General features: G+C 52.0%; 1 protein-coding gene across 2 annotated transcripts in view; it reads left to right on the top strand.

Annotated features, from left to right (window-relative positions):
• The window catches only part of EVC2 (EvC ciliary complex subunit 2), a 130983-nt gene that overhangs the window by 66178 nt on the left and 42113 nt on the right, over positions 1–22692 (top strand). For both annotated transcript variants that reach the window (XM_014843272.3, XM_070506255.1), the window contains 6 exons: positions 1160–1399; positions 3654–3829; positions 6874–7033; positions 9780–10234; positions 15703–15907; positions 20271–20393. In XM_014843272.3, the coding sequence (XP_014698758.3) occupies positions 1160–1399; positions 3654–3829; positions 6874–7033; positions 9780–10234; positions 15703–15907; positions 20271–20393 (1359 nt within the window). The remainder of the gene's footprint in view (positions 1–1159; positions 1400–3653; positions 3830–6873; positions 7034–9779; positions 10235–15702; positions 15908–20270; positions 20394–22692) is intronic.

Raw genomic sequence — 22692 nt, 5'->3', positions numbered from 1 at the left:
AGGCTTTCACTCGCCTCTCTCCTTCCTCTTGAAGATTTATCATTTATCCATCCATCCAACCACCCATCTACCCAGCCATTCATCCATCTATTCATCTGTCTACCCACCCACCACCCTTACATCTGTCCCTCTACACATCCCTTAATCTACTTATCCATCTGTTTATCCACCCACCATTCACCCATCCACCCACCACCCATTCAACCATCCATTCACCCATCCATCCATCCATCCGTCCACCCATCCACCCACCACTCTTCCATCCACATGTCCCTGACTCTCACCTCATTAGGTTGGGTGCACCCAGGATAATCTCCCTTCTGATTAACTCAGAGTCAACTGATTAGGGACCTTAATTACCTGGAGGCCCCTTCACCTGTGCCATCTAATAACCTGATCACAGGATGGCTGTCCCATCATATTCAAAGTTTATGTCCATGCTCAAGGGGAGAGGATTTACGTGACGTCTCCACCAGGGGTTTGGAATTTTGGGGGCCGGCTTAGAACTGTGCCTCTCCACGTGGAATTAATAACACCCCTCTCTTGGGGCGTGAGTCCTTTGAGATGAGTGCAAATGTGTCAGGATGAGTGTCCTCCCTTCCTTCCCTCCCGCTGGACCACAAAAAGGGAAGGCATTCAAGGAGCCGTTTCTTAACTCCTCTTTGCCTTTTTTTTACCCAAATGATCTCAACTTGGGCCTGATTGCTGGTATTTTTCTCTCAAACTAAGTTAAGAATGAAAGATGGTGGAGATAAGCTTGAGAACCCAACCGCACAGTCCGCTGTCGTTTCCACTTTGCAGGCTGTTTCAGGCAGTTTGATTTGCAAATTTCTACCCCTGTGAATTTTCTGCTTTGGGATTGTTCAGGAAAACATTAAGATAACAGGGGAGGGTAGGTTGCAACAGCATTTCCCAGAGTTTAGCAGCCCCATCATTGTCAGCTTGGAACATTGTGTGTGTGTGTGTGTGTGTACATGTGTGTATGCTCTGTGTTGCTCTGTGTATATGTATGCAGCGTGTGTGTGTATATGTGTTTATGTGCACGTGTGCAATGTGTGTTGCTGTGTGCATGTGTGTGCACTTGCATATTGCATGCGTGTGCCTGTGCATGCGTGTGTTCAGGGGTCCATCTCTCACGTGCTGCCTCTTGTCCCCACAGTCGGCTGTCGAGTGCAGCGACCTCCTGAGGGCCCTGCACGGCCTGGAGCAGGAGCAGCTGCGGCGGTCTCTCGCCCTGCAGCAGGAGGAGGACGTGGCAAAGGCGCACAGGCAGCTGGCTATTTTTCAGAGAAACGAACTGCACAGTATCTTCTTTACCCAGATAAAAAGTGCTATTTTCAAAGGGGAACTGAAGCCAGAGGCGGCTAAAATGCTGCTGCAGGATTACTCTAACATACAGGTAATGCCTCATATCCGGCTTGGTGAGGGAAGAGTCATTTTCCTGAACTGCTTTAGTAAATTTCTCCTCCCCAGCAGTTAAGTCCTGCCTCTTCTTTGTGCTGTGCACCAATGAACTAACCTTCTTTTCCTTCTACCTCTTAGTATGTGGGTGAGTTTCCAGGAAGCAGGGCCCGTGGTGGCTTCAAGCATAGGCCTTGGGCTTGGGCTGGCCTGAATGTGAATTCCAGTCCCACAGCCCATCGGCTGTGTGAATTTAAGCAAATTGCCTATCTCCTCTGAGCCTCAGTTTCCTCACCTGTGCAAAGTGGGGAGTAGAGTGCCCACCTTCACGGGGGCATGATGAAGATTTAAAGAGCGGATTCATGGAAAGCCAGTGCTTGGCACAATATATGTGTACTATGTATGGCATTTAAAATACTATAAATGTATCTGTGCATATACGTGTGTGTGTGTGTGTAGGGTTTATGATCTTTGTCTAGATATGCCTGGGTGAATTGGTGTGTATTTTGGCACATAAGCTTGAGTGTGAATGTTGCTAATCCAGACCGAATAAATTCCTAGACGAGAGTGAAACTAGCTTATCTGAGACTGTCAGCGTTGCTGTGGAAGGCCTTAGGAGGCCAGCCTGAGGCACTTCACATGCACACACACACACACAGTGACATCACTGGTGTGCAGTGACGCCCCAGACTCTGGTCCTGGCACAGGCCGGGTGAGTGAGGGCTGCAGAGCAGGGCTGGGCCGGGAGAAGAGCAAGTGATCACCGCTGGCTCATAGGAGGGAGGAGGGGCGGCTCTCAGACAGCTCCCGGATGAGAAAAGAACAAGCCAGCCTGGCCATCTGGATCTGGGTTTTTCCCACTAAAACTCCAGTGAGTAAATAAAGTAAGAATTCTATCGTATTCTTAGTAAGGTGTTCAGACCCCATGGCCGCTCAGATATTAACAGACTTTGTTGTTTTACTCCTCGTGGTGGGTATGGCTGACTCTCAACACAAGGACACTCAAGTCAGAAAGAATGTTAGTGTTAGTCATACTGGGACCCAAGAAGTAAGTCTTGGGGGATTGTAGTGCCCCGGCTTCTCTGACCCGGGCTAATACGGTATTTGAGAATGCCACCTGTGAGTTCCTTACATGGTGGGCTCAGGTCAGCGGCTCCCATGGACCCAGTTCCGTGGAGAAGAGGAACGTGGCTGCAGCGTCCCTGTCATGTTGATTCTGCTGCCAGCGCTTTGTAGGGGGGGCACTGGCATTTAGGTACATCTGAGGGGCCATTCAGCTTCCACTGTCTGGACAGTGCGAATTCTCAGGCATCCGGAGCCAGAGATGTTATAGATTTTGTGTGGAGGGGACACTGTCCATGGCGTCAAAGGTAGCTTGTTGAACAAACTGTTGATCTTTTTGGTAACCCATTGCGTGGACAATATTTCCAAGATGGAAGACAGACAGCAGAGCTGGTCAGTGGGATAATACCACTGAGGCTAATGTTTTAATCACTGCTGGTCTGATTACTGCTGATTTAACTTCTATGCCACCAGTTACCTCCGGATTTTGGAGGCAGCTTGTTATGAAACTAAAGCACCGACCCTGGAATTACACTGCTGAGGTCAGGTCCCTGGTCAGCCGTTTACCAGCTGTACAACGTGGACTCAGTTTCCCCATCTGTGCAATGGGGATAATAGTACTCTCTCCCTAGATTAAGTTAGATAAAGCAAGAAACGCTCTGGGCCCAGTGCCAGGTCCCGAGAAGACCCTCAGTTTTAAGCTAGGTTCTTATTACCCTTGTGTTTGTTTGGGTTTTGTTCGTTTTGTAGATTGAGACAAACTTCTTGCCGCTCTTTGTGACCGTGCTCGTCTCGTCTCCTCCGTGAGTGTGCGAGCTCTGGGGGTCGTTTACCCCAGAACTTAGCACCTGTTGTGGCGCCGTGTTTGGGGAACTCCGTGGGGGTGACTGTGCGCATGGGTGAAGGACGCAGGACCGACGGGGGGAAATTCACGTTCCGTTTCTCGGGGCGGGGAGGCTGTTCTAAATCTTCACCATCTGGGTCTCGAAGGCACTTTTCACAGCCCTGACGTCTTGTTAGTCTGTGATTTTCCTATAAGCCTCTGTGAAAGGGAGGGAGGGTTAAGGTGTTAATCCAAGTCCTTCTATTCTTGTTTATTTTCTTCGGAAAGGAAAAGTAATATTTTAAACGTCTAGGCATCTTCTCTCAGTTTTAATTGGGCATATTTTCTCAATTTGTTTTTTAAACAGGAGAACGTAGAAGAGTTAATGGACTTTTTCCAGGCTAGTAAGAGGTATCATCTGAGTAAAAGATTCGGCCACAGGGAGTGCCTGGTCCAGAACATGCAGTCGTCAGAGACGCGTGTGCAGGGGCTCTTGAGCGCCGCTGCCGCCCAGCTGAGCCTGCTCATCCAGAAGCACGAGAGGTGAGACCCGAAAACCCAAATGGCGTGAACGACCCACCTCGCCCCGCATCCTTCGTGCAAGGCCGTCAGCTCCTGTTCATGCACCGTGTGGCTGGCTGCTCCTTCCTTGTAATTCTCTAGTTGTAAGAATCCTTTGCATTATAGACTTTTAAAAACATACACGATAGTGGAGACAGTCATACCATGCATCCCCACGTGCCCGTCATCCAACTTCACTAGGTACCAACTCATGGCCAGGCTTGATGTCGCTATCCATCCCCACCCTGGGTTGTTTTAAAGCAGATGCTCAACATTCCACTGAGAAATCGATGGTGGAGGCTTTCGTTAACTGCGTGATGGGAGAGCCCACTTCTCTGAGCTCTAGCACGCTGCTGGCTCTCCCATACACCTTGGAATGAAGTACAAATACATTGATGCTTGCCCTGAATGGTTTTTCACAGTAGCACCAGGGGTACCATGCGGTCAGGTGAATGGTGGTGAGGCGGGTTCTCATCAGCACAGCCTCTCGCCCGTCTACCTCATCCCTCCTCAGCTAGCCTTGTTACGGAGAGAGGGCTCGCCACCTGCTGTGCACGGAAGCAGGCACCACGGCACACTGGCTTTTGAGCAAAGAAAGGCTTTATTGGGAGGTTGACCAGCAAGGAGACAAGAGGCCAGCCTCTCAAATCTGTCACCCCTGTCCAAGGTTGAGGGTAAAGCTTAAGGAATGAGGGAGGGCCGGCTGGTATGCGGGAGTGCTGGCAGCATGAGTTTGGATTGGCAGGTCAAAGTTTTCTCTTCTGTTCATGCTCCTGGCTGGCTCAAAAACAGCTCTACCATTCTGTTGTTAAGTGGCGTCAGTTCTGGGAGCTCACCAGGAGAGGCACAGTAAACAAGGGTAAAGTTGCCACGCACATTTAGGTCATTGCCTTCTCCATTGATAAGAGTTTCTGGAGATTGAGGGTCATGCTCCCCGTCCTGGCACGGAGAGCGAGACACCCTCACAAATGGAGACTTCTCTTATAAATGTAAATTTCCCTTACAAATGGGTAACTTTACTAGGTTTTCAGAGCTTTTCCTGTGTCTGCTGTTTCTTAATAATCATCACCTCAAAATAACCCTTATGCCAAAGAGACGTATTTTGGGGTGGCAAATTCTCTTCCTGGTCCTGTGGTTACGGCCGTTGAGGCACTTAATTGTAAACAATGAAATCCATTCCTTTTAGGTTTGGAAAAGCTCTGGAATGAATAGGGATATGACAAAGTTGACTTTCTTACCCTGATCCTTGGTTTTATGAATTGGCTGTACTACCCGGGTAATTTTATTAGATCTTTGCAGCAATCTTGCTCTATTTAATGAGGATTCTGTAAGGTGCAAATTATGTGAACACTTTCTACCCAAAGATGCTAATGAATCTGTCACCACAATTGTCTTGGCATCCGAGTTAACTTTCACCCAAGTGGAAGAAGCAGTTCCTTGCCTTGAACTGAAGTACCTGACGGCTGGTTGTACTGTCGGCGGCACTGACCGGGAAAGTGTGGTTTACCTCTGATTTTTAAATTCTATGTTAAAAGTCTGGCCCAGACTTATATTTCTGAAACGTGTATCTCCCATTCATTCATTCATCTATTCATTCCTTCAAGAAGCTTGCCTTGAGAATCTGCCCTGTGCTAAGCAGGGGGCCCAGCCCCGGGATGCAGACAGACTGGGCAGAGTTGTGGTACCCTCACGGACTGGTTGCCCCGAGGAACTCAAGGGTGGGTTTGCAAGCATTTAAATGTTTTTCCAAATTGGTATTTTCCTTTTGTCATGTTAAGGAGGTGCAGTCACCAACCACCCTGAACCAGACCAAGCCCCACCACGAGAGAGCCACGCCTGTCACTCCTGCCTTACTTTTAATGCTAAGACCTCTCCAGGAGGGCCTTATTAGGCCTTCTTACTGTGACCTGCAGTGAACAGGGAAGCACGGTTTCCCACTGAGCCTGCGCAAGCAAATACCCTCCTCTCCCTTTTGAATATTCACTCCTCATCCGACATAAAAGGTCCCTGCGTCCCTTTGTTCCTGGACCCTGTGACTTTGGAAACGATTCCACATGGCCTCCTGTTTGCTGCAGATACACGTTACTCTGTGAGACAGCTACTTCCGGTGGAGAGTTGGATTTAACTCGCCAGGAGGGAACCCACTTCGGTTTCGGTAACGGTAGTAGTGGAGGTAACAGAATGTGTCAGTCAGGATCTCCAGAAAAACAGAGCCCATTGGATAGCGATGAGGAAGGAGGTCAGGTAATTATGGAGCCAGAGAAGTCCCACGATCTGCTGTCTGCAGGCTGGAGACCCAGGGAAGCCCGTGGTGTAATTCTGTCTGAGTCCTAAGGCCTGAGACCCAGGGGAGCCGATGCCGTAACTCCCAGTCCGAGGGCAGAAGATGAGAGGAGGTGTCCCAGCTCAGCAAGGAGGCAGAAACAAAGGAGGGAGGTCCTCCATCCTTTGCCTTTTGTTCTATTCGGGCCCTTAATGCCTCTCCGACGTTGGAGAGGGCCATCTGCTTTACTGAGGCCACCGATTCAAAAGCTACTGTCGTCCAGAAACACCCTCGCAGACACACCTAGTGACAACGTTTAATCTGGGCACCTGCCCTGTGGCCGGTCAAAATGATGCATAGAATCAACCCTCACATGGAGGATTCCCTACTTCTGCCTCTTGGGCTTTGCGTTTGCCGTCCCTGTCACCAGGAATTCCTGCACCACCATCTCCTCTTGGAGGAGTCTGTCTGTCCCACCTGGGCCCTGGGTGCGTTCCCTGCCCCCAGAACTCCTGCCTAGTCTCCTCCCTGACGGGCGACTTCTCTCCAAATGTTGACCGTTCTCTGCCCATCTCTGACGACGCTGTCCCGACCCCTCCTGTGCCTTAGTGACGGCTGAGCTTCCCAGCCCCTGCTCCCTCTTCAGGGCAAAGCTTCTTCTATTCCCACCAAACTACTTTGAAGATAACCGCTCAGCCGCAACACCATCCAGCTGGCGGCGAGTTTGCAGAGGGCGGTACTAACTCCCTGGTTTTCCTCCCAGAGCAGGGTACCTGGAGGAACACCAGATGGAAGTGCTGTTGGAGCGGGCTCAGACAGAAGTCTTTTCCATAAAACAGAAGTTGGACAATGACTTAAAGCGGGAAAAGAGAAAGCTCCACCAGAAATTAATAATTAAGAGAAGACGAGAGATGCTGCAAAAGGTATTTAAGGAACTATGCTATTTATTCTTCACATAACCATTTGGGAACACCCACTGAGTGCCAGGTACCATGCCAGGCATCGCCGTCCGAGAGCTGGGATCCAAAGAGCGACTGGGCAGGTGTCACGATGTGTCATCTGCACTTGATTGGTAGTGATTTTTGGGATGTTCTACAGGTCCTATCCAGCCTCAGCAAAGTGGAGGGTCACGGTAGATTAGTAATGTCTGCCTGGCAAGGAAACAGGAGTGCTGGTTTGAGTGCAGAATGATGGTGAGAGGTGCTGTAACATTTATTGAGTGTTCTCTTGGCACTGTGCTAAATGTGTTACATAAGACATCTTATTTAATCCTCATATTAACCCTATGAGGTAGGTACCACTGTCTTCTCCTTTTTTGTTTTTAGTGAAGACACTGAGGCATAGAGAGCTTAACTGTCTTAGTCTGTTTACTACTACAACAAAATACCACAGGCTGGGGGGCTTGTAAACAGCAAAAATTCATTTCTCACAGCTCTGGAGGCTGGAAGTGCGAGATCAGGGTGCCAGCATGGGGGGTTCCAGTGAGGAGGGCCCTGTTCTGGGTTGCAGACTGCCGACTCCCTGAGTGTGGTCACATGGTGGAAGGGTCGAGGGAGCTGTGTGGTCTCTTTTACAAGGGCTCTAATCCCATTCATGGGAGCTCCACCCTCATGACCCAAGCACCTCCCAAAGGCCCCCCCTCCGAATATCATCACATCAAGCTTTAGATTTCAACACATGAACGTTGGGGGGATGCAAACATTGAGATCTCAGCAGTAAGTAATGGGATCAAGGTCAAATATCTGGTACGTGGCAGGCGTGGGATTGACCCCAGGCCTGGCTGACTTAGGGCCTAAGCCTTATCCTTGACTCTCAGCTGCTCAGCTGTTTGTCCGCCTTGAGAGAGGAGAGACCAACACGTCAACACATAAATGCATCATAATGCGCTCACTTGGCCCATATGCCATGTGCTCTTGTAGCGCAGAGAGGAAGTTACTCTTTCTGCCGGGGAGGGCTTTAGCAACCAGGCCCGGCGTAAACTGAGCCCTGAGTGACAAATGCACCTCTGATACGTCCAAGGCTGGGAAGGACCCTGCAGGGGGTGCGGAGGCGTCTTGTTCTAGGGTGAAGCGGTGCCCTGCTGTGCTGGGAACTCTGAGAACGTGAGGAGGGGAGTGTGCGGTGGGGTGAGGGCCAGGGCTGGAGGCGGCGTGCCCGGGAACGAGGGCATGGTGTACCAGGCGGAGGGGTTTATCTTCATCCCAGGACAGTGGGGTTTTGTTGAAGTGTTTTCAGGAGGAGAGGACACAATCAGGACACAATTGGGATTTAGGAAGCTCACGTGAGCAGCCTGTCGGATAGAGTTGGAGGAGCCTGGGGTACAGACCATGGAAGGTTCTAGTGCTTGGCCAGGTGACAGCTGACGAGGCCTAGCCAGTGCCCTGGGCTGGGGGTGAGGACAGATTCAGAGGATGCATGGGACGTACCGGATGACACCCAGGTGGCTGTCAGGTACCATTCGGCAGGGAGGGGAAAGGAGGCAGGTTACTAACCGTAACCCGATCCATGGAAACTGCTTCTTGTCATCAAGTTTTGGGCCCAACATAAAGCCGTGGTTCTCACCTTGACCGCTGAACTCCAGCCCATTCTTGAGCCTCACCTCTTCCATCTCCATTGGCTAAAGGATCAAAACAATGGGGCCCAAGACCACATCTCTCTGATGGTCTGGCCCGATTCAAGGTTAGGATCCAGAAGGATGGATGAACTGCAGAGATGCCAGCAGACTTCCGTGCATAGTATCTCTCGCAGCTGCTTTTGGTAAATCTTGTAAGTGGCACAGAGTTAGGATGTCGCTCCACAAAGGTTTGTGTCGTATCCCCAGCGCTGAGGGCACAGAGTATTTGTAGAATGAAGGAATTAGCATTCTCTGGTCACCGGGACCCATGAACAAAATAGACACCCCATGTCCTCACAAAATAGAACTGTCTGTCTGCAGGTGTATATTCTAAATGATGAACCTGATGGACCTCTTTATGCACGTCAGCTTTTTTCCTACCCCAGGGCCTTTGAGCCTGCTGTTCTTTCCCCCAGGAATCTTCTTTCTCCATATCTTAACCTGATTAAGATATGGCCTCATCTCTCAGGTCCCACTTGGATCTCCTTCCTTAAAGGGCCTTCCCTGACCTCCTCCTTTAAATTGCCTCTCATGGATCTTGGGAGTTTTTTTCCTTATAATATCACAATTAGCCATACTATGTGCCTGGGACATGATAATAATAATAGCAGACATTTACTGATGCAAACTCTACACCAGGCACTTGTCTAAGAGCTGCACGTGTATTAAGCAACTCATCGAGTCCTCACAACTCCTCTGAGAGGTGGATTCTGTTATTATCCCCATGTTACAGATTGGGAAATTGAGCACAGAGAGGGTAAGACACTCACTTTAGGTCACTCAGCTTGTCAGTGGAGGAGCTAGGATTGAACCCAGTTGGTCTGCCTCTTGGGCTTTGCTACTCAATAAATACGTGTTCCATAAATGTCAAACCAGTGAAGTTTTCACTATATTTTGGGTTATTTCCTTAAGGACAGTTTTCTAAATGTGAGGTTGTTGGGGAAAGGCTGTCGACGTTCTGTGCCTCCTGCAACAAATTTCCCAAATGTTTTCCCAAAGGGCTGTCCCCACCGAGCCCTGTCCCCATTTAATTTGCCTCCTGAAATTCCCGCCAGCACAAGGAGCAGCGCAAGGAGCAGCTGTCCGTCGGGGAAGCCTTCCGAGCTGCCGAGGACCTGGGCCAGTACCTGGGCCAGTGGAGGAGCCTGATGGCGGAGCACAGTGCCGCCCTGGAGGAGCTGCAGGAGCACCTGGACCAGGCGGCCCTGGACGACCTCAGGGCCCTGACCCTCTCCCTGTCCGAGAGAGCCGCCGAGGAGCTGCGGCGCCTGCAGAACTCGGTGATGACCCAGGAGCTGCTGAAGCGCAGCGTGCCCTGGCTCTTCCTGCAGCAGATCCTGGAGGAGCACGGCAAGGACATGGCGGCCCGGGCCGAGCAGCTCGAGGCGGAGGAGCGGGACAGGGGCCAGGAGGGCGTCCAGAGCGTGAGGCAGAGACTGAAGGACGACGCTCCGGAGGCCTCGACGGACGAGCAGGTGGAGCTGAGACACTGGGAGCGCTTCATCTTTCTGTGAGTCTGCGCGTGTGTTTAATCACCTCCTCTCCGCCCACCTGGAGGGAGCGATGCCACCTGTGGGTATGGGGGGTGGCTGAACCCACGATGCCCAACGCTGGACAGTGAGGTCGACAGCAGTTTATGAGTCACCTGCACTCACAGCCGTGGGGAGAGGGAGACTGCATACCTCCCAGGGCCTCTCGGGGGTTGCAGAGTGAACACCCAGGGGCTGTGGGAGGCAGGCTTTGTGGTACCAAGAGGGTGAGGCGCCCCCTGGTTCCCATGGGAGGGTGTGGTTGGCTTGTTTGAATCATCGCACAGGCTGGCAGCGAACTGCAGCCCACCGCTCAGGGGTAAACAGGGCCTGTGCCTTGTCCTCGCGATAAGAAGTGTTGTTTGAGGAGGGCGCCTTGTCCCCAGGAGCAGAGTGGGGAGGCCAGCTTGCAGTGAGGCCATTCAAGCCCCTCCCAGTTTCACCAGATGTCAAGGCAGCACGTATACTGAGCCTCAGTTTGGGCCGTATACCATGTGCACCTTCTCTTCACACGGCGCCTTCATTCACTGAGTCATTGTTTGGGCTATTTATCTTGATTATGAGTTTGAGAACCATGTAATGACTTCTGAATAGGATGTGTAGGTCACAGCCAACCAACATTCCTGCTGCAATAACTAGAAAATAATAAATAAATTGCACAACTAGTGTTTGTAAAGACAAGGAGAGCTGTGGAGGCAACGAGCACGGGTGGAAGTGAAATTCCAGAGGGGCGACGTTCGACAGCCCTTTACTTCCCTGCAACGCTGGCCAGATCTCGGTGCGGACTGAGGTTTGTCCTGGCCCCAAAAGGGGGCCTTTAGTGGCATGGTAGAAACCAACAAAGCTTTCGGCCGCTGTTTGGGGCTGGCACACCAGATGGCGAACTGGAGGAGCCCCAAACATGGCCAATCTGTAGCTCTAGAGAAGAAGGAGATGGAGGCAGTGTAGACCTGAAAACCTGGGTTTAAATCCGAGCACCGCCGCCAGCTGTGTGAGTGGAGGCAAGTTACTTAACCTCTGTGAGCCTCATCTTTGTTGCCTGTAAAATGGGAATGACAACACTGAATCATTTAGGGTACTTTCTGCAGCACGTGATCTACCAGGCTGTTTAAAAGGTGAAGAAAATATTTTATAAGAAGGATTCAGGAGGTCGCTGTTTCCAGTTTTGGTTCAGCAGCTCAATGATACCATCAAGGGCTCAGCTCTCATCATCTTTCTGCTCCACTGTCCTCGGTGTGCTGCCTTGGTCTTTGGGCTCATCCCCTCATGGTTTCAGGATAGCTGCTGCAGCTCTAGATGTCGCAGTCACCATCTTTTTTTAACATCTGAGGCATTGACCCTTTCGATCCCGCTGGGCAGGACTACGTCATAAGCCTATCCATGACCGTTCGCCAGCAAGGAGACAGAAATGGCCATGAACGTCTTAGACCAGAGGGCAGCACAATTTTTCTATAAAGTGCCAGACAGTAAATGTTTTAGGCTCTGAAGGCTACGTGATTTCTGTTGTATCTACTCAGTTCTGCCTTTGTAGAATGAAAACAGCCAAAGGCAATCCATAAACTAGTGAATGTGACTGTGTTCCAATAAAACTTTATTAACAAAAGCAGGCAGTGGGCCAGATTTGGTCCTTGGGCTGTCGTTCGCCAGTTCCTGCCTTAGACCAATGGCAGTTCCCTCCCTGGGGCTGTGAGGAGTGTTCCTATGCCCAACGCTGTTGGAGAGTAACCCCTCTAAACAGACGCTGAGCCAACAAGGGCTAAGGAAGTGGCTCTAGTTTAGGTTATCAGCCATGTCTAGAAAATACCAGCTCCATGGCATCAGTGAGGGATTGCCTGAGCTAGTATATTTAAATCTTTTATGCCAACCCTTGGTCCACAATAAGTGGCTGTCGAGTGGTCGCTGCTATCGTTACCACCGTCATTCCGGTGCTGGAAGGATGTGGATTCTCAGGGGAAGCAGACACATAAATAGATGATCGTAGTAAACGAGGCATGAGCAGCTAACCATATTGGGATACACCAGGGAGAATCCACAGCTTTGCCAGGCTCTGAAGGAGGTACGTTTTGTGTGCCAGCCACGGACCTGGTACTGGGAGCCAGAGATGAACAGGCACTGCCACTGGTGTTTGCTGAGGGGGGCGGGGTCGGGCTGAGACTAAGGATGTCCTGGTCCTTATCTGGGTGTGAAGTGGGGAGACCGGTCTGACTGGGGTGAAGGAACAAAATGAAAAAAACCAACAATAACAGCACAACGGAGATAAACAATGACCGCCATCTGCACAGTCTGCTTATTTAGACAAACTCAGTAACTGTTGACATGTAAGGACATAATTGTGCCCATTTGGCAGTAACATGGAGCCTCTTTTCTCTTTAACCAACAGACTCATCAATCAGTAGTCCTGAAAGTTGCTTTTCCTTTAAACAAACCAACCAACCTTGAAAACCCCATTCAAGCAAATAAACAAACAGAACCAGAGCCCTCATAGTATTCTTCTCTCGGAATAGACACTCCGCAGTTTAAATCTTAGGCTCTATTTAAATTCTGACTCCATGGCTCTGTTATTAGAATGGTTGCACGGACAGGACTGTGGCGGGGATGTGGTGGGTCAGGGCTGGGGGAGAGGGAAGGGAATGAGTCCTTGTCCGTACAGCTGCTCAGTCCGTCTGTCCCCCTCCCTCTCTGCTGATCCGGTCTGCTCTGCTTGCTCAGCATCGTGTCCTCCCCGTCTGCACCGAGGCCTGCGCTCTTCCTGACCCCTCCGAGGGACATCGCACGGCAGAGCGTCTTTCTGCAAAGCCCCTCCATCCTTGGCAGCACTTAGCTCCCACAGGACAGGATCTTCCTGGCCTCAGTGATTTTCTGCCTCCTCCTAGACAGTGCTCGTCCCCAGGGACTAACCTTCCTACCAGGGAGAAGAGGTCCCAGGTGTTTGCAGAGAATGATGTTGTCTTGGTGTAGATTAAGTGACCTCTCGGCTCTTTCTCCCCTTTTTTTTATGGTTCTGTCCTCGTTTATTTCCGAGTCTCTGTTAGAGTTTGTTGTCTTGAACAAACAAGGTGCTGTCTTCTCCAGGCCCATAAAAATCAGTTCCTTAGCCGCCACTCTTTATTCCCAGGAATCGCTCTCAGCGGTAATTGTTCAGCTCAATCTACTTTCCACCACAGTCCCTTTACACGTTCCAGCCTGCTCTGGACTATTCAAAGCATGTGAATTAGACTTGACCTTCTGATCACCGGATGGCCATTTTCTCCAGCGTTATTTGGGTCCGTGTTGCAGGGAGAGTTACTGAAGCTGCTGCCGATTCAGTCACTCAGCAGGCAAAGAGGACTCTCACTTTGCTATCAGAAAGCTCTCTATGATTTTTCTAAGGGTTAACGAGGGTCAACTCAAAATGCACACAATGTGAGTCTGCTTATATAGTTCGCTTATTTAAGCTTCTAAGAGCTTGCCGGCTTTATTTCTGAGGCATTATGTAGAAATGGCTGTGCACAACAGTTTTGAAACACATTTTTATAAGCTTCCTGATTTCCAGCAAGATGGAGTGGCTGTAAACCTTGTCAGATAAAGTAGAAATTAATAAGGATGCACATTTTTGCCAAGGAAAGCGTGTCTTTGAGACTTACTTCCTAAACTCCTGCCTGGATTTTAAATTTCTGCAGGGCAGTGAGCCTGTCTCCTGTATTTTTGTATTGTCTTGGTGCCTGTGTAGTAGGAGGATTAGGACGAGACCGCCCAGGGCCGATCTGGTTTGAAGGTGGGTAGGAATAATGACTCAGATTCATCTTAGTTGCTTTCCCTTTGGATTCCGCATAACCAGCAGACACAGGGGGCAAAGATTCTCCATGAGGAGCAGCTGAAGTTTCCTGAGGTCCTTTAAAAAAACCCGTGGGCCCCATGGAGCACAGAACCCAAGACAGGAGTGTCAGCAATGTGGGTTTCGGGCCTTCAGACTCTTTTTGGCTGGGGGCCCACACCAGCCCTGAGGATCCTATTCTATTTCCATGAGACAACTTTCCAGCTGAGCCGCAGTCCCACGCTCCCACATTGAGATCTGGGTGTGGTAGGCCTGGCCCCAGCCTCCCACAGTAGTATCCTGCAGATATTTCTGAATGTAAAGCATCCACAAAGTATATTTTGTGCAACCAGCGCTGATCAAACATTGCCAGAATAACCAGAGAGAATATTTGTTGAATGAATAAATGAACACCACGCATTTCCCAAAGCAGAAAGGAGGAGAAAAGACTTCTCCTTCTGTTGCTCTGTCCCAGGTCAGGGAGGAAATTCTGTCCAGAAGTCCCCAGCAGACTTCCCCTTACATCCCATGGACCAGAACTGGGTCTCGGGGGCAGGAAGTGAGCTTTTGGCCGCTCTCCTTTGCAGAGTGGGCTGTGGGCTTTGCCAGAGAGGAAGAGGGGCTGTTCCTCAATTTCCTCATCTGTAAATTGAGGACGGAGTTGTCAGAAGGATTAGCGATGACGTAGGTAAATGTATTTGTTTCCCTGGGGCTGCCGTAACAAAGTACCGCGAACTGGGGCTTAAAACAACAGAAATGTCCTCTCTCTCTGTCCTGGAGGCCGGAAGTCTAGATCAGGTGTCTGTCGGCAGGGCCCTGCTCTCTCTGAAGTTTCGAAGAGAGAGTCTGTTCCCCGGCTCTCTCTTAGCTGCCGGTGTTGCCAGCAGCCTGTGGCACTTGTTGGCTCATAGCTGCATCTCTCCCTCTCTGCCTCTTGTCACATGGCCGTCTTCTCCCTGTGTGTCTGCCTTTCTTCTCCTCTTATGGGGACACCAGCCATACTGGGTTAAGGGCCTACCCTACTCCAACATGACCTCAGCTTGCTTCTTAATTCCATTTGCAAAGACCCTATTTCCAAATAAGGTCATAGTCACAGACACTGGGGGTTAGGACTTAAACATGTCTTTTCTCGGGGACACAAGTCAACCCTTAACAGTAGGTCACTCAGCATGGTTTCCAGCATGGAACAGGTTTTCTCTAAGTGATCATCATCCTTTAAGACCCAGCACAAGGGACCCCCATTCTTTGACCCTCTTGAGCTGAGTTGGCCATCTCTCCTCTGGGCCACGGGTTCCTGCTCACAGCGTGCTGCTCACCAGGCTCAATGGACAGTCTTTGTTTTCAGGTCTGTTTCTAAAGTGAGACCAGGTTATCTTCAAGGTCATGACCACTGGAGATGCTCCTCACAGACACCCTCACATCTCATCTCGTTCAACCCTAATTCTCAGCTCCAGTATGATGTTAAATGCGACACAACACACCTTAGGGGCTCAAGAAATACTTGGGGAATGAGTGCATGATTAAGGAGATGATTTTTTTTCCCCTGACATTCATTGAACTCGTAGATTTTGAGCTTTGAGTTTCCAGCTTTCCCTCCCCAGCACAACCCCAGTGGTTTCTCCCGATGACGACGTCTCCTTGTAATTGCTTGGCCAGGAAGCTCAGCTCCTCGGCCTTCTCGCTGTCCGAGGAGGAGCTGCTGAGGATGAGGCAGGAGGTGCACGGCTGCTTCGCGCAGATGGACAGGAGCTTGGCCCTCCCCAAAATCCGGGCCCGGGTTCTGCTGCAGCGGCTCCAGACTGCTTGGCGAGAGGCAGAGTTCCTGAAACTGGACCAGGCCCTGGCTGCCCCCGAGCTGCAGGTAGGATGGACATCGCGGGGGCCTGGTTGCAGGGGTGGGGCGTCTCCCAGATGCTGATCCTGTGCGATCTGGCCCCACCGCCCAGCCTGGGCTCATCCTATCTCACTCTCCCCCGTCCTCTCCTCTCCAGCCAGGAGGTTGGAACCACCTGGCTATTCCTGGAACCGCTAAGCTTGTCCTCACCTTAAGGTCTGTAGTGGACACCACTGGCGTCTGGGGCCTTGCACTGCTCACCAGTGGCCGTGAGTGTTGGCCGCTCACAGTTCATAGCTGGACCCCTCCCCCGGCCGTTGCCCCTGGTGAATGGGAACCACCTGTTACCCTCCCTCCTGCTCCCTCAGCCACAGCCCATGACCTTCTCAGGGCATAAAAGGTCTGCCCCTTCTGTAAGTGGCATGAGGAGAATGCTCACCTCAGCTCACGTGGGTCAGGAAAAGGGGGTCTCTCCCACTGGGCCTCGTGGGGTGGTGATTGACAGCTGCCTTTGTGAGCACCTGTGATGTGGCTCAAGGGTACACAGCTCTTGGTGCAATGCTTGCTCCAGAGCCCCCATGGACCAGTCAGGGCCAGACCTCACCCGAGACCCCCGCCTCATGTGGCCTCTTTCCCCTCCCTGCCCTGGTTCCCTCCCCACTATGGGATGCTTCTGAAGAACCCTCTCTCAGGAAACCATGGGCACCCCAAGCTCTGTCTCCAGCTCTGCCTCTGGGGAGCCTGCCCTGAGCCAAGGCCTTTGAGGCCAAGAACACACTTCCCCCCTAACACCACAGGGCCAGCTGCTGTGGTCTGTTCCTGTCTCCACTCAAATGTCGCTTGCACAGAGGGCCTCCTGGAGCGCCCATCCAGAGACCCCTCTCCCCAGGCATTCTCCGTCCCATGGCTGTGCTTCATGTCTTCATGGGACTGATGCCTATCCGGAACGTCCTGTTTCTTGACTTGTTCATCATCCGTGTCCCCACTACACACGAGCTCCCTGACCCATTCCCCACTCCGTACCCAGCACCGCAAGAGTGTCTGGTGCACAGGAGGAAAGCAATACATTTTGTGGACTGAACCACCCACCCACCAGATGTGTGCAGAATGTTGGGCGTTCCCTCGAGGGGATCATCTGTTGAGACTGAGAACACATTAAAATCACTCACACGCACATGGTCTCACCTGAGCTCACAGCAGTGCCAAGGGGTGGGCGTCACGTGCCCATTTTACAGATGAGAAAACCGACCAGCAGAGGGAAAGTAGATTGACGGAGGCAGGCAGGGGGTAGGGGCTCTGGGCTCGAAACCGGTGTTTTCCAACTTCAAACCCACTGCTTTTCCTTCAGGAGAAAAAAAAATCAGACGTATCTTTTCTGAGTGAAAAACAGCAGACAGAAACGATTTGGAAGCTTTTACATTGAAAAAAATTGAAGATTTTTTTCTATTTCTGTTAGAAGAATGCAGGATATATGAAATGGTGATAGCTAGAGAGTAAGGGACAAATTATCAAAAAAAATTTTAAAGGCTTTGAAACAACGAATAAAAATATTTCCATACAACTGGAGTGAGGTGTGTTTCCCCTGCATCTGAGCTGACCCGAGGGCTGCTGCTGGAGGAAGTAAGTTTCTGACTTTAAAGTTGTCCCAGGTACCCGGTTTTGAAATGGAAATGGCCCTCCACGCTGCCTCAGAGGGACAGATGCCTCTGCCCCGGGCGAGAAGGGTGCTCGCTCAACATGCTCCTGCCTCCCAGAGAACAGCAAGGTCGGGAGGGGCTGGTGTCTGTCTGGGCGGAGCCTGGATCCCTCCCCAGCGCCATCTGGAGAAAGTGCCCAGATGCAGATGCAGATGCCGATGCAGATGCTGGCTGTTTCCTGAGAGCTGGGGCCGAGAAAAGAGACTGATTCAGCCTGCCTAGCCCCTGCCCCGTGGCTACACTGCCATCAGGGAGAGCAGCTCCATCACCAGACTGAGGGGTGGGATCCAGGCCCTCTCTGGCCAGCGTGGGAATGCGGGCCAGTTGTCCTGCAGGCGAGCAGCTTGGGGAGCTCTCACTTTAAGTAGATTTTTGTGTTTTTTAATTCTTTATTTTTCCATCTGTAAAATGGGCATAACAAAGATTCTTGTGGGAATTAGGTAGTCATAATATAGAAAAGAATTAGCTGGTGCTCTGGATGGTACCATTCCCTTGGGCCTCCCCCACCCTGTCTTCTCACCACTAGGTAACCCCTCACTTTCCCCCCGTTGACCTCTGTTTGATCCAGGACCCTGAACAGGGACAGTATCTAATGGCTGATGTATCTGCCGTGTATACATCCCGGGGCTCTCAGACCTTTTACAAATGAGCTTCAAAGGACCTGGTAAAGTCTAAGAGATGTGCAAGTCTGTTTGCCACCCTCTTCTTCAAGCCTTTCTGTGGCTCTCTCTGCCAGGATACACGTCCTACCATAGTCTCAAGGCCCCACGTGGCCTGGTTCCTGACCAGACGTGTGCTGGTAGACTGACCCTCGGTGGGGGTTGGGGGAGGTAGGGGAGGGGAGGTGGGAGTAGGGAAACCCTGATTTGTAGCATTTGCCCATTTCCCGGGTGGAAATACTCCTTCCAAGGCCAATTTCAAGCTACCACCTGGACATCTCTGTGTGCAGGGCTGGGAAGAGATGCACCAGATGGGCCTGTGCCCCCACCCCCAGCCCTGCCCTGCCCCTCTTAGCTCTATCCCCTCCCAGCCCCCCATCTGTGCTCTGGGCTTCAGGGTCTTGCCTGCCAGCCTGGCTCTGTTCCTAAGGGACGCTGAGCCACAATTTCCTAATTTTGGTGTTATCCCTGTTAGATCGGGAGATGAAAACTAGTTAGCTCGTGAAATTAGCTGAGCCCAGCCTGGATGTTCACCGAGATTAGGCTCGGGAGTCAGGAAACTTGAGGGGTGGTTCTCAGGGTTCCCATGACGTGGCTTTAGCCCCCTGATTCAGCTCTTCTGACTTCGGTCTCCGCCTCTGTCAGCTGGGGGCGTTTGGGCTCAGTGAATCACTGTGTATGTGCTTGCTTCCTCTGGGCAGGCTGGGGCAGGCACGGAGGACACGGGGTCCTCTCCTGTACTGTCATCATGGCCAGCCTAAGGGATTGTGTGGGAGCTCAGAGTCTCGTCGGCAGGCCCGAGTCCAGGTCCAGATCAGGCTCTGGGAGACCGTGGGGCCTCAAGGGGTGTAGTGAGAGGGAGGAGAAAGGGTGAGCAGGCGAGCTGGGGAAGCGAGGGGACCGGCCCTGATCGGGGAGGGACCACCTGCTGCATATCGCACCGAGCCTCTTAGGGGTGCTGTGCTGTGTTGTGTCGCGCTCCATTGTGCTATGCTGTGTTGTGTTATGTTTGCTATGTTATGACATGTCATGTTGTTGTATTCTTGTTATATTCTGTTGTGTTTCGTCATGTTGTGTTATGGTGCGCTGTATTGTGTTATGTTGCTGTGTTTTTGTGGTTATATTGTTATGTTTATGTTATGTTCTTGCAATAATCCTATGAAGTAGATATTACTGTCCCCAGATGTACAGATGTACGAACAGAGGCTCAGAGACTGTGGCGTCTGCTACACTCATTCATTCATCAATTGAGTAACAATTTACTGAGCACGCGTGGCCTCATCTTCAACCACTCTCTCCCTTGCTGCTTCCATTCCAGCCCCAGCTTGTTCCTCCTCGGGGTGTGGAACCCACTGCTTCAGATTTTCACAGGCTTGACCCCATCTTGTCATGTGGGTCTCAGCCGCAGCATGGCTTCCTCCCATCTGTGGAGTGTGGACGCTGTTATTCTGGGGCTCCGACCACGTTAATCTCTGTGGGCACAGTGCGCCCTTGAGCAGACGCAGACCACCGGCCTCAGCGGCCGCCCCCTCTGCATGTTTCCCATCCACCCGGCGTCAGATGATCCCTGGAGCTCTCCTTAGGTCCCTTGCCTTTCATGGCGCTGGCTGGCCCTCTGAGGGTGTCTGTGTTAGTTGCTGTTTACTGTGATTTTCTCCACTGTTCGGTGAGCTTCCCAAGGTGGGGCGGGGGGGGGGGAGGGAGTGCCTCTCTGGTCCTGCTCCCTACTCGGAGGCTGGCCCGTTGAGGTCCCACGGCGGGAGAGGGGTGCGCCCGGGGTGGCTCTGCGGTCTGTCTGGCTCTGCCCATGAGAGTCCCTCTGCTCCCTTTGTGGGGAGGAGCCCCCCAAGTACGTGAAGACCGAACCCCGTGGACTGAGCTCCTTCCAGAAAGGCCTCCGTCTCCCTCCCCTCTCAGCCTAGGGCAGCTGTGCTGTCCGTGGGCTGCAGACGCTGCTCTCGCGCTGGGACTCGTGGGCTGCAGGAACCTGCTGCTGGGCACTTACCTGCAGGTGTCTCCTCTCGCCCCATCCAGCAACAGTCCAAGGCGAGAAAGCCGCGCTCCAAAAGCAAGAGCAAGATAGAGCTTTTGAAGAAGTGCCTTGAAGATAAAATCCAGCTGTTTGACGAGCAGGCCCCTGAAGACCTGGCTGAGAAGGTCAGTGCTCCTGCCCCGTCTGCATCTCACTGCACACGGCTGGGCTGACGGCCGCCCGCTTTGCAAGGTGCACGGAGCCCTTGGGGGCTGTTGCTGTCCATCTCCACCAAGCTGTGGGTTTAGACTGTGGTCCTACGGGTGGGACTCACTCCTGTCCCCCAGGCCTTTCCACCCGCTCCTTCTGTCTTGAACCCTCTCCTCCCCTTCTCCACCTGGAGGTCTCTGGTTCCTCCTTCAGCCCTCACCTCTGCTGCTCCCCCGCCGCCCGTGGGTGCCTGCTCTGGGCTGAGGCGTTTGCACCTGCTGCTTCACTTCTGTCTCCCTTTTTGTCTTGCACCCCCTCCTCCTGGCTCCCACAAGCAGCCTGGCCTCCCTCTCCAGCCCCGTTCTCATCACTCTTTAGTTGTAGTTTACATTTCCCGTACATGCACATGCATGACCACATGGTGTTCATCTGTGTTCTTCCCTCTTCCTGGAATTACTTTCCACCTTTCTCTTTTTTTTTTTGATGAGGAAGATTGGCCCTTAGTTAACGTCTGTGCCAGTCTTCCTCTACCTTAAGTGGGACGCCGCCACAGCGTGGCTGACAGGCGGTGCTAGGTCTGCGCCTGGGATCTGAACCTGCGAACCCCAGGCTGCCAGAGTGAAGAGTGTGAACTTAACCACTGCGCCACTGGGCCGGCCCCCACTTTCCGTCTTTCTTTATCTGGATGAAGGAGCTTTGTTCTTAGCTGTCCTAACGTGCTGCCTCTGTCCTCAGGTATCCCCTCTTATTGTATCACACTCTGGGGCCGCAGCCGTGACTGAGGCCATCGTGGTCCCTGCTCTCACCAGGCCACATTCCAGTTGGAGATGGATAAAAACACTTAAAATTATAGGCCATGATCAGTGCCATTAAGGAAATGAATAAGACAACATGATAGTGACAGGCTGGGGACGAGGGGGCGGTGGGGTTGCCTGTAGGAGGACAGTCAGGTCAGGTCTTTGAGGAGGTGACATTGGAGAGTTGACACCGTGTCATCCCTGCCCGGTGCCTGCTGTCCCCCAGCCCTCAGCAGAGGTTCCCGGGAGGAGTGTGTTTGGAGAATGGATGTGTCAAGCCCTCTTTCGGAGCGGCTGTTTTGTTTCTACCTTCTGTCCATGTCTTTTGCCTGGTTTTTATTTTACTTTATTTTTTTAACGTAAGTGTATTTCTCAGAACACAAATGCTTACTCTCGCAAAGAGCAATAGAATCTGGCCTGGGCGAGGGCCGGGCTCCTGCCAGCTGGGTCCAGGTTGTTGGTGTCTTAAGGGACCCGAGAAGTGGCCCCCCTAGTCCCACTCATGTTCCATATAAACTTGAGAAATAAGACAAGGAATAAGGTGGGAAGAGGCGAAAATATCATCTTTCTTATTGTTAAAGGCTAATTCAGAAGATAGAAATTAGTGTGAGAGCCAAATGGGCTCCCTAAACGACCCCAGAAATAGACCCAGTCACCCAGTTGCAGGCGTCCAAGGGCCCCGGAGCAGCCTGCCCAGAGGAGCAGAGCAAAGTGGGCTCCCCGAGCAGAGCTGGGCCAGCCTGCCCTGTGTGCTCCCAGTGGCCCGGGGAGGAGAAGGGGAGAGGGGTGGCAAAGCAGGAGCTGTGCTAACCGAGCTCCCCCACGGGGAGGAAATACAGCAGGAGGGTCGGGTGGGGTGTGTCCTCCAATCCGTGCTGGTTTGCGACCCTCTGTCAGCCTGAAGGTGGAGGCTGTCCGAGAAGGAAAAGTGGGGGTTGGCTTTGGCCTGAGCCATGCTGGAGGACACAGTGCCAGGTCTGAGGAGGCCCAGAGAATCTGCCGCCCTGTGAAGCGCTGCACTGCTGGAGTGTGGGACCTCCTGAGGGCACGGGAGAGCAGACCATGGGGGCAAGGTCTCAGAGGTCAGGCTGAGAAGGTGGGCTGAGTCTCACCTGCCCCGCTGATGGAGGAGAGAGACAGGGTGAGTGACCGGGTGAGAGGACGGGCTGTCTCACCTGCCCCGCTGATGGAGGAGAGAGACAGGGTGAGTGACCGGGTGAGAGGACTCCATGGTTCCCTGAGTGAGACTCTGAGCCCACCTGCCCTTTGCTCACCTCTCTCATTTCCATCTGAGGCATACGTTTGTCCTCAGCAGAAGCCAGACCCTTCACATGGGCGGAAGACACAGCCATCTGCCCCAGCTCTGGGGGAAGACTGGTTTTTTCGAGGGTGATTAATATTTCATTTTTGTCTTACACACTGATTTAAGAATTTACCTCACCTCTTAAAGTATAATAGCATTTATTTATTTTTTGCC

Source organism: Equus asinus, chromosome 3 (genome assembly GCF_041296235.1).
Source record: "Equus asinus isolate D_3611 breed Donkey chromosome 3, EquAss-T2T_v2, whole genome shotgun sequence".
In the NCBI taxonomy this organism is placed as follows: Eukaryota; Metazoa; Chordata; class Mammalia; order Perissodactyla; family Equidae; genus Equus; species Equus asinus.
Note: the sequence above shows the minus strand (reverse complement) of the source record. Positions and strands in the feature narration are given on the sequence as shown.